The sequence below is a fragment of the Ambystoma mexicanum genome, chromosome 5p (assembly GCF_040938575.1).
Source record: "Ambystoma mexicanum isolate Mex_15411 chromosome 5p, UKY_AmexF1_1, whole genome shotgun sequence".
Taxonomy (NCBI): Eukaryota; Metazoa; Chordata; class Amphibia; order Caudata; family Ambystomatidae; genus Ambystoma; species Ambystoma mexicanum.
Window position 1 is genome coordinate 4,628,703 of NC_090930.1, and position 12,268 is coordinate 4,640,970.

General features: G+C 47.4%; 1 protein-coding gene across 1 annotated transcript in view; it reads left to right on the top strand.

Annotated features, from left to right (window-relative positions):
* The window catches only part of LOC138480665 (GLIPR1-like protein 1), a 599,613-nt gene that overhangs the window by 432,680 nt on the left and 154,665 nt on the right, over positions 1 to 12,268 (top strand). Inside the window, exon 5 of the mRNA XM_069612338.1 lies at positions 11,689 to 11,715. Coding sequence (XP_069468439.1) covers positions 11,689 to 11,715 — 27 coding nt within the window. The remainder of the gene's footprint in view (positions 1 to 11,688; positions 11,716 to 12,268) is intronic.

Sequence of the window (12,268 nt, forward strand, 5' to 3'; positions counted from 1 at the left end):
GGTCCGATCTATGAAAGTCTCGTCAAAGCTGGTTCTCCCCTGCTCATCCAGAACCATCAAGGACCACATCGACACCCTTGCTCCAGCCTTGGCCGATTTCTGAAATCACTCCTTTGCCACTGGAACTTTCCCCTCCCCACTAAGCACTCTCTTATGCACCCCCCTAAATAAGCCCTCGCCCGCTTCTTACCCTCTGGCTAATTGTCGCCAGATCTCCATCACTCCTTTCCTGGGAAAACTCTTGGAAAAGCTGGCCATCTCCCAGTTTAATGTACATACTGAATCTGTTGGTTGCCTCCATGACCACAAGTCCCTTGAAACACTTGTGTATAGGCGCGTTATAAATGCCATATCATATCATATCATATCAAGTCTGACTTCAGATCTGCCAGAAGCACGGAAACTGCCCTCCTGAACACCCGTGAAGACTTGCTCTCCAATCTTGACTCTAATCTCCCTTCTGTCTTCATTCTCCTCGATCTATCCTCGGCTTTTCACATGGTCTACCATGCCATCCTGCTCAATCGCCCCCGTGACAACCTTGGTATTACTGATCAGGCCATGGCCTGGTTGACCTCCTTTCTCACCGACCGACCCTCGAAGGTCCAACTGGGGTCTTTACTATCTTCTATCCCTCTCTCTACTTGTGGTGTTCCCCAGAGGTTTAACCTTTCTCCCTGGCTCTTCAACCACTACCTGAAACCTCTTGCCCTGCGCATTGCTACATTCTGCTTTAATTTTCAATGTTATGCGGATGGCACGCAGCTCTCTTTCAGACTCCCCTCAGCCACCTCTGCTTCTTCTCTCATACCAGACTGTCTGGCCTCAATTCAGGAATGGTGTGCCTCCCTCATTGGGACACCCGCTCCCTCATTTCCCCTCTCTCTCTCTATCCGCCCACTTTGGGCCCTCTTCCTGCTCCTTCCTGTGAGGCGAAGAACCTTGGTGTCATCTTCAACTCCACCTTCTCCTTCTCTCCTCACGTCTCTGATGTCTATAAGAAGTCAAACTATCAGCTGCACCTTCTCAGAGGTATTCTTCCTTTTCTCACTTCCCTCAGAAGCTCACTGTCTCCAGAGCTCCGGTCCTCTCTAGGCTGGACTATTACAACAGCCTCTTTTTAAATCCTCCTGCTTCTACTCTCCAACCTTTACATTTATCCAGAACAGGACTGCGAGACTTGTCCTTGCCCTCAAGCCCAGAGATTGCATCTCTCCAGCTCTGAAATCTTGTCACTGTCTCCCCGTGGCTGCAAGGATCAAGTTCAAGACCCTCTGCATCCGCCACAAGGCTTTCCTGGGCTTGGGACTGCTCTACCTCCAACTTTCTCATCCGAAACATCTTCCTTCTCGAGCTCTCCACTCATCCACCTCCAACTCTCTGAGGGTCAGACGCTTTTCCAAGCAGAGGGTTGGGGGCAGATCTATCTCCTCGGCTGGGGTCTCCCTTTGGAACAGCCTCCCTGCCTCTCTCAAACTTGAGTAGAACCATCTCTGGTTCCAGAAGCAACTCAAGACCATCCTATTTGCTTCCGCTTTCTCTCTTCCTCTCCCCTGCTGATGCACCTGACTGCTCCGTCCACTGGTCACTTGGTCACCCTGTGAACTTAGGCCCACGCTCCTGCATGTCCCTTTGCCCTTGCATTGCCTACAAGCTCCTCAGCACTTAAGTGTCTGTATCTGCAACCCTACAGTCCCCTCTCTCTGCACTTATGAGCCGCCCGCTGGCTGCACTTGTGAGTAAACTGCACTTCCCTGTGCCCCTCCACCCTGGCACTTCTCCCCTTTTCACTTCCCCGCACTTGCACGATCTGAATGACACAAGGCCTAGTAGGATCGTTATTTTGTCCTCCTTTTTTTCCCCTTCCTTGTCTTGTCGCCCCTAGAAACACTTGTGTACAGGCGCATTATAAATGCCTCATCATATCATATCATTCTGTTCAATAATAGCAAATTGACTGTCAGTATAGGCTTATTACTTCTGAGAAGCTCGGCCTGGCTTCGCACCCTCACACCCATTCTTATGTGGTTGCAGTGTTTACAATGTGGAAAACGACTGCAACATCATATTCATCTACTCCTCTTATTGAAGAGGAAAAACTACTTGAAGGACTGGGAGAAAAGTCTTCCCAAAACCTGTCACTTCACCTTTGCCAGACTAATGCGGGTGCTAACCTGGCTACGACTAATCTTGCAGGTTCTGAGTGCTACCTGTTGCATCTGCCTTCGCCATTCCTGTCTGTGTAGTTGAATGCAAGTGAGAATGATGTCAGAGTGAATGGAATATGTATGTGTATGAATATCAGAGTACCTCACCCAGGTTTCCACTGGGGTACTGTTGGAAAGATGTGACTGGGTGCTGGGCACTGGTGCATCATCCCCTTAATAACCGAAGGACTCATTGGATGTATCCTAAATAAAGTACTAATGGAGCCTACCTGCGGCTCCAGATATCTCAGAATGTAATGATACCTTCCACCTGAAAAGAGATAGGCTTTTAGGTCATGGGTGACAGAAGCGTAGCTAGTGGTGGCTGCCATTATGTAGTCCAACATTCATCACTTTGATAATGATAATCACTTGACATCGACACTAAATATATGAGCCTGGTGGTAGATTCGAGAAGGCCATCTTGGGTCCAAGCTGCCAAATTCAACCAGAATGGTTATATTAAAATACTCGATTTGCCGTTTGATTGGCTGGAACTTATTCATTCTTCGACAAATGAAAAATTAAACAAGAAAAAGACGTCAAGTCAGGCAGCTAAAACTCTAGTTTCATTGATAAGTCAGTCTGCGAAGACCTTTCAAATCTCGTCTAGACTAGACCAGTTTAGAACATTCCTTGGTTTTTAGGTCTTAAGCCAGAAAACACAAAACTAGTGACCCCCAAGCCAGTACAGAAAGAAACAGAGACATCAGGCTTTCTAGGGATTTCTTCTTCAAAATCCTCCCCCTTCTGCCCATCCCCCTTTAGCACAGTGCTGTAGAAGAAGATTCACAGCCTGCTTTTCTTGAGTGCTATCAGGGAGGTTCTCCTTTTTTAGAAGGATTCCACGGCTCTTCTCCATAGTGTGAGGAATACAAAAGAAGAACCAGATCTGGACCGTTCCATCGTCCTCTTGTTTCTTCCCTCACAAAAATTCAAGATGGTCACTCCAGCACACATGATGTCTTCTCCAACTCGAGAGGAATTGGATCTGCACAATGAATGTAAAGGATGTTTCAAATGGATTGTGTCCTCCAACGTATTCCTCATCTTAGATGTATTCCATCCAGCTTTGCTGCTCTTTGGAAATTTTTTCGGCAGAGGGCGCCGTGTGTCGATGTCGTCGAGTGGATAGTGCCTCGAGGGCCTCCGTCGAGGGTGACATCATCGGGTGTATAAGTAGCACACGCGGCGCCCGTTGGCCTTAGTTCTGTTTTTCCGCAGTACGTTGCTTCGGACATTCGGCGCGCCTCGAGTTCTGTCAGGAAATATAATATTACAAGAAGAAATCATGTCCTCGTCATCGACGCCGACCACGACCCCGAGATCAGGTTTTAAGAAATGCAAGTCATGCGGCTCAAAAATGTCGATCACAGACCCGCACCGCGAGTGTTTGTGGTGTCTCTGGGAAGGCCACGACATGGAGGCCTGTTCGAAGTCTCAGGCGATGACGGGAAAGGCCTTGCGAGAAAGGAGAGGAAAGCTACAGGTAGGTCGGAAGGATCGGAAAGCCTCTAGCGTCGAGTCGAGACCCCATGGGGAAAAAATCTCCTCGACGCGAAAGGCATAGATCCAGATCTCGAAGCGATTCTCATCGCTCGTCATCTTCGTCGAAAAAGTCGAAGAAATTACACCATAGATCTCCCTCCACCTCATCATCAGACGAGTCTCTGAAAATGAAATGCCCCACAAAATATTTGTCTTCCGAAGAGTGGGAAGCATTTAGGGTCAAAATGATGGAGGTGTTTGAGAAAGCGAAGCCTCGGTCCGCGCCTTCTTCGGAAGCCGGCCGGGAGCGTCATAACTCCGACACTCGCACGCCCTCGAGCCCGGGTGATCGTAAAAGGGAGGACAGAGAACCTTCCAGGACGCCGAGCGAAAAACGCTCGAGTCGAGTCGACCGCTCGAGGTCACCGACGCCGTCCGAGACCTTCCACACCTCGAAGGGAAAACTGTCGAAGGCCGCCTCGACGCCCTCGAAGTAGACCCTGTCGACGACCACGATGTCATCGACGCCGTCAACGCCTTTATCGACTTCCACGCCGAAAACTTCGGCGCCAAAGGCTCCAACCAAGCCAGGGCAGCTAGAAAAGGAGAAGGAGAAAACTGCAAGACATGTATCTTCTTCAAAATCTAGTATTACACCTCCTCCTCCTCCTCCTCTCCCAGAGAAGGTTTTCAAGCCTCTCCCTAGGAAGGAGTTTTTCAAATCCTTGACCTCAATTTTTGAGGATCAGGAGAGATCCGAAGAGGAAGATGTACCTTTTGGGTTGGAATATGGCACCCAAAATGTCCCAAAATGCTTAATATCGGAAGAAAGCAGGATGAAGAATTTGGTGGAGTCCTGGAGTCCACGTAATGCAAGTGGCATTGACACCTCTCCTGAAAATGATTTTGGTAGACCAGATCCAGGAGAGCATTCCAGTCCATCTTATCGTCAATTAATGACAAAGGTGGTAGACTACTTGGGATGGGCTAAACCAACAGCCCAATTCATCCAGGACGATTTGACAGACATATTGGACCATGGTCCCACTGAAGACCCAGTTTTACCTTTTCATGTAGCCTTACAAAACAGGGTGGCCAAGAATTGGGAAACTCCGGATTCTATTCCTCTGGTGAATAAATCCCTAGCATCAAAATACCACCCAGCCAGTAGCGACCTCGGCTATCTGTCAAAACATCCAACTCCCGAGAGTTTGGTCATACAGGCAGCCACAGCTTCCAACAAACTTGCGTACCCGTCTATCCCTCCAGACAGGGACGATAAGCATTTGGATGGTTGGGCACGGAAGGTATTTTCAGCCGGGAGCATGGCATTAAAATCTGCCAACTCCACATGTGCCTTGGCAACATTTTCGTACACTCTGTGGGAGTGCATCGCAATGGCGGCGGAGCACATACCAGAAGGGGAAGAAAGGGAAGGTTTCCTAGCCATCGTTAGAGATGGAAAGGAGGCCATGCAGGAATCCCTTCAATCTGGATTGGACACTGCGGATAGTGTAAGCAGGTCCATGGGCACTAGCACGGTAATGCGCAGGTTTGCGTGAGAACCATCTTGGACTTAAGAAGCTTGAACAAGTTCCTCAGGAAGGACAAGTTCAAGATGGTTACTCTTTCTCAGATCCTTCAGGTCCTTCAACTCCAGGACTGGTTGGTGTCATTGGACCTCCAGGATGCTTATTTTCATGCGCCGATTCATCTCAACCACAGAAAATAACTGAGGTTCGTTGTTGGCGACTCACACTATCAGTTTCGAGTCCTGCCATTCGGGTTGACCTCCGCCCCGAGGGTCTTCACCAAGCTAATGGTAGTGGTGGCAGCGCACCTCAGGAGAGGGGGGATTCATGTCTACCCCTACCTGAACGACTGGCTGATCAGAGCGCGCTCTGCCGAGCAAGCTTTGGAGCATCTGAAAGTCACCTGCCACTTCCTCCACAAACTGGGCTTCTCCCTCAATTTAAAGAAGTCTCAAATGACACCTTCCCAACAGCTTCAATACATAGGAGCTGTATTAGACACATCCTTGGGAAAGAGCTCGCCTCCCAAGATGAGGGCTCAAGGCATTCTTCAGATGGTTTCAAAATTCCAAAATGCCCAAAATCTCCAGGCTTACGACTTTCTACGGTTGTTCGGCCTCATGGCGTCCGGCATTTTTCTGGTGCCAGAGGCACGCTTGAGGATGAGATCCCTTCAATGGGCCCTAAAGACTCAGTGGTCCCAGTTCTCGGGTCAAATGACGGATCTTCTTCAGATTCTGAACAAGGTCAGACAAGACCTTCTATGGTGGACCTGTGCAGAGAACATCTTAAAGGGAGAATCCTTTTCGCAACCATGGCCGGAGATCACGGTAGTGACAGACGCCTCACTCCTGGGGTGGGGAGCACATGCCAACGATTTGACAATAAACGGTCGCTGGTCTCCATCGGAGTCCAAACTGCATATCAACCTTTTGGAGCTGAGAGCAATGAGACTAGCGCTGAAGGGCTTCCTGCCATCTGTCAGGGGAAAGAATGTCCTGATAATGATGGACAACACAGTGGCCATGCACTACCTAAACAAAAGAGGAGGTGTGGGGTCACTACCCCTGTGCAGAGAGGCAATGCAGTTCTGGTATTGGGCGATTCAAGAGGGAATCTCCTTAACGGCAATTCATCTAGCCGGGGAAGAAAATATAACGGCAAATGCTCTGAGCAGGCAGAGCACGGTGTCCCACGAATGGGAATTTGCTCAGGAAGTCATTCAAGAAATCTTCGCCCTTTGGGGAACCCCTCAGATAGACCTATTCGCAACCAGTACCAACCGAAAATGCAAAAGGTATTGCTCAAGGGAATCTCCCCCGAGAGAAGCCCTTGGGGACGCATTCGTGGTGGATTGGAATTTCCCACTATTTTACGCGTTCCCTCCGATAACTGTCATTCCTCAGGTCATCAGGAGGCTGAGACGCCTCGGGAACCGCATGATCCTAATTGCTCCGGATTGGGCCAGGAGAACGTGGTATCCGGACCTTCTAGATATGTCCATCTGTCCTCTAGTACGTCTTCCTCAGAGATACAACCTTCTCTCTCAAATGGAAGGTCAGGTTCTCCACCCAGAGGTCAGAACACTCAACCTTCATGCTTGGTATCTGAAAGGCTGAGATACAGGGACTGGAACCTTCCAGATGATGTTATGGAGGTGTCGCTTTCGGCAAGAAGGCCAGCAACAAAGTCTCTGTACCGTTGCCGTTAGAAAAAGATTTGCAACTGGTGCAAGGAAAAGAATGTCGATCCTTTTCTATGTTCTATTCCGGAAGTACTATCTTTCCTTCTGACCCTAGCACATAGAGGTCTGAATATCGGAACAATAAAAGGTTACCTTGTGGCGCTTTCCATCTTCAAGCGCTCATCGGAAGAATGCTCCTACTTCAAAATTCCTTTAATAACACAATTCATAAAAGCTCTCACTAATGTGTTTCCTCCTCACCCATTTCAACTACAGATTTGGGATCTAAATTTGGTATTAAAATTCTTAATGTGTGCCCCTTTTGAGCTTATGCACACGTGTCCATTAAGATTATTAACATGGAAAACAGTATTTTAGTTGCTCTAACATCAGCAAGAAGAGTGAGCGAATTGCAGGCACTATCTTCTGGGCCACCCTATACTGTGTTCCATAAGGACAGAGTTGTGTTGAGGGTTAAACCATCATTTTTACCAAAGGTAATATGTGATTTTCATTTAAATCAGAAAATTGTTTTACCCTCATTCTATCCTCCACCTCATCCTTCTAAGGGGGAAGAAAGACTACACAGACTGGACCCAAAAAGAGCTTTAAGCTTTTACATCTCTAGGCTTTCTAGACTTAGAGTGGACAACCAGTTGTTTATAGGCTACACTGGAAGAAAGCTGGGTCAATCAGTAACAAAACACACAATTTCGCGCTGGATCGTGCTTTGCATTTCAGAATGCTACAGACTGGCACAAAAAGACCCACCTGAAGGGTTAAGAGCTCATTCCACCAGAGGCATCGCCTCTTCTACAGCCCTTCAAAGAGGTGTCCCTATAAGGTCCATTTGCGAAGCAGCAACTTGGACTTCGCTTCACACCTTCTCAAAATTCTATAACCTGGATGCTTCCCAGTCTAGGGAGCTAACTTTTGGAAAAGCAGTGCTTTACTCTGCCGTCCTAAGGGCATTTAAAAATCTGACCCCTCCTCCAGAGGAGCTATGCAAAAATACTGCTTTGGGAGCCTATCTAAGATGAGGAATATGTTGGAGGACACAATCCATTCTTACCTGGTAACATTCTTTCGATTGGATGTTCCTCCAACGTATTCCTCATGGCCCTCCCAACCTACCCCTCTGTAGATTTTGTCCGGGTTATTGCCATCTCAAATCTCGCAAGGCTGATACCTGTATGCCGGCACAATATACACAATACAAGATCACAGACACAAAAGAGGGGAAAAACAGAACTGAGACCAACGGGCGCCGCGCGTGCTACTTATACACCCGATGACGTCACCCTCGACGGAGGCCCTCGAGGGACTATCGACTCGGCGAAACCGAAGCATGGCGCCCTCTGCCGAAAAAATTTCCGAAGAGCAGCAAAGCTGGATGGAATACATCTAAAATTAGGAATACGTTGGAGGAACATCCAATTGAAAGAACGTTACCAGGTAAGAAGTAACTTGTTCTTCTGGGCATGTTCCCATTTGATCCCTTCATAGAGATGTCCTCTATTCATCCCTGGGGTCCCGTCAGTATTGGTGCAGAGTTCTTCCCTTTTGGTTCATTGCTGCCCTGTGGGTCTTTCCCAAAGTTGTGGTTGCTGTGGCCTTCATTCTCAAACTTGGTGGTGCGCGTGTGTATCCCTGTCTGGATGGCTGCATGTCCAGAAGAGAACATTTCCTCAACTCAGGCATTGTTAGATCTTCTCAGTCAAAATAAATCTCATTTGCATCCAGCGCTGATCTATATCGACTATGTCTGAGACAAAGCTTTTGCCAAGGTGTTCTACCCTCAGCAGAGGAATGTCGATAAGAAGACAGCTCAGCTTTTCTTTTACAGAGACCTTAGATGTTGGCAAGGTGGTTCCAGGGGCATTTGGATCTGATGGCTTTGTGTGACTGTGTTCCATGATGTGTACAATTCAAATCCAGAATGTTCAACATCCTGTTTTTAGTGAAACAGGAAGCGGCCTGGTGGACTTTGGAACATCATCTTTGCTCTGGAGTTCTCTTTCACAGCCCCTAGTGCAATGTGGCAATAGCTCTGGACTACTCCCAGGCTGGGGTGCTTCCTTTATTTTCACAACCTGTGGAATGTCACATACATTTATATTGCTGTCCCTAAGTGCTTTCCTTCCTCTCATGGAGGCTAAGAGGGTCCTTGTGTTAATTGACAGCATAACTACTATACTTGAAATGAAGAAGATGGGGGCAACATTAGCCCAGCTTTGTCCCTCAGCCCTAGAGCTCTGGGAACGGGCTTGGTTTCACTGCATCTTTATCCAGGCTGATCATCTCCCTGGGGGAACAGCGTCAGAGAGAAGCAAAACTAATTTTCAAACACAGAGGCGTGACTGTTGGCCTCAACACTGACCATGATTTTCATGTTTTCCTATGATATTCCATGTTTCTTTTCTGTGTCCTCCTTGCCCACCTTGGACTAATTTTCAAACAATTCTACTCCATTGGCACTGCCTCTGCACGCACACGCCTGGATGCACCAATCAACCAACACCGTGTTGGTCAGTGAATAGTGCTGTCCACCTACAAGTCAAGCGGGGCTCCCCTCATGCCCAGCCCTCTCACCTAGGGGACCGCCAGGGCTCCCTGTCACACCATCTCCACCATCCCCTTCTATCCATAGTCATGCCACATCGACTTATGGCTATTACCTATTTTCCTGCAACACGGGGTCCTACAAATACTTGCTAAACTGCTCCTTCAAACATTGAGCAGCGTTTGAACAGACTGACGGCCTATCCGACCATTCAGCTTAGCACACGTCATTACCCGCCCCCGGGCCCATCATCCAGTCGGGTGCCGTGGCCTCACTTCCATACCGGAAGTATCCCCTACATTTACTACGAGCCTTTTCCTCCCATTACTGGAAACCACCCAGACGCTGACGGACCACCAGCCCAGGTAAGACCTCCTCACTCCTTCCGGGACGCCTTGCAAGTCCGTGCCTCCACTGCGGATTGCTCCTGCATTCGAACATGATTGCCAACTTTTACCTTCCCTTTAATCTACGGGCCACTATTCCTCGGTGACATCCTTTTCTCTCCCTTTTAGAAATCTGCTATCCAGCATCTACTCAATGCCCTACTCAGGGTTCTTCTACATATATTCCGAAGGGAGCCCCCACCCCAACTTCAATGGTAAGCTTGGCTTGCTTAGCTTTACGCCATGACATACTACAGTGATTCACAGTCTAACCAGCAACTTTCTAACTCTCGTTTTCATAACTTTTTCTCCAACCTCTCTTCCTTCCACCTTCGCTTGTCAATTCTCCTTGGTACTCATTGTCTAATTCGGACCTTCCATTATGTCTTGTTGCAATTTCTACCTACTGTATCATTGATGATGTCACCTATTACTTATTCACTGTACCAATCTGCACTAACCACCCCACTCACCACTCACCACGTATCTCCATGCACTAATCATGTCGCTGTACTCATGCCTTACCATGGCCCATATTGTATGAATATCTAATGTATTTTTTTCCATCATGAACATGCCACTACTATGTTATACCATGTCGGGATTTATATATGATTCCAATTATCATGAATTCACCCATGCAACATGTCACTGAACCACTCGCTCTCCCACCACTCACCAACCCCCACCTCGCACAGCCTTGAGAAAGACTTCGGTTGAAATGCGCGTCGGCTGTTTTTTCTATTGTTACGGTTCACCAACCTGGTACACTGTACCCCAGGTGTTATGCTGCACTTGAAATAATAAATATGCCTGCACACACAAAAACATCTTCAAAGTGATTTGTGTAAAACCAAGGGGCACCAACCCCCTTGCCAGCGCCACCAACAAACTAGGTTTTGTCAACCCACTCTCTCTCCCTATCCCAATAGCACACAAGGTATGCAGGAAATGTATCTAATAAGTCTACCAACTGTTTCTAGATCACTGATAGCCTCCAATTGACTGAGTGCTTATTCTCGGAACTCATGACTCTGGCATCCTCTAATCAATCCGTTCCCATCATCCCTCATCTTCTGGTTCTTGCTGGATCTACTTGCGGCTCTTGCTGCATATCTTACCTCCAGTAGTTGATATCTTTCTTTTGCTAATCCCATCATCAACTGACATTGTGATGACCTTATGAGTTTATATTCGCTCCATCAGGCCTCCACACCCATCCTGGGATTTGAATGCAGTCTTCAGCGCGTTGCCCCACAGACCCTTTGAGCCCATGGCTTCGGTACAAATTAACGTAGTCTTTTTTTGTGAAGGAGAATCAGTGAGTTGCAAGGCCTTTCCTATAGGAAGCCGTATGCAGTTTTCCGTTAGAGTAAGGTGGCTCTTTGGACTTTTTCTTCCTAAAATAGTTTCTGATTCTCAGATAAACCAAGAAATATGTCTTCCCACTTTCTTTATGGACCCTCAGTCTGATGCGTACATGGCCGTGCTATTAAAGTCTCTGTTCCTTACCCCATGCAGGTGTACCCCATCCGTGTAGAAAAATAGGAATATGGATGGCAACGCAGCAGTCACTGCAGAGAGTAACTTTACAATTTGACTGATAAACGCCTTCATAGTTGGGGGGATTCCAAGAATAGTAATGAGGTTCCATGACCTGTTGTTGCAGGTGAGTGACCTGTTGCTTTGAGAAAAGTCTTTGCAGAGACATGAGAACATTTGCCTCCGTTATTTAGCCAGAGAAACTAATGACTTACTTGCTTATAAATGAGAATTTACTGTCATTGAATTGGACTCACTAAGGCCTTCCTTTTCTTTTTTCCTTTAGGAAACTCTAAACGTGAAGCAAGCTCTGGTATGTATTGCAAGTTGTAGCATCGGTTTACAAGGGGTGATTGCAGCTTTGTATCATCAGTTTATTAGGGATCATCAGTGCAAAATAGTCTTGACAGTGTTGTGGTTGGGGCATGTTTGGCAAACACCAACAACTTTATGGTGGGTTTAAAAACACTTGATAAAAACCTTTTCACCTGAAATATGAAAGAATAATACGACATTTGAGCAAAGTCACAAATGCCACAGCATCACCCAGTAGCCCTTACTGGAACTTCACCTCCAGTTCAGAACCACGTGAGCAAAGCATTGTGGAAATACAAACTGGATGGCGCTGTGGCATTTGTGACTGGGCTCAAATGGTTTATTCTTCTTTCACATTTCACATGAAAGCGTTTTGCATGCTTTTTTGTATACCCGCCATCACTCTGCTTGTATTTGTTATCTATATATATTACAGGGCCTGCGGTAGCGGCTCTGTAGTTATGGTTAAGATACTCATCTCGCAGAAAGAGCACTTTCTTGGTGGCTTATAACTTTGGCACAGTTCGGCGAATCCTCACCAAACCTTGCAA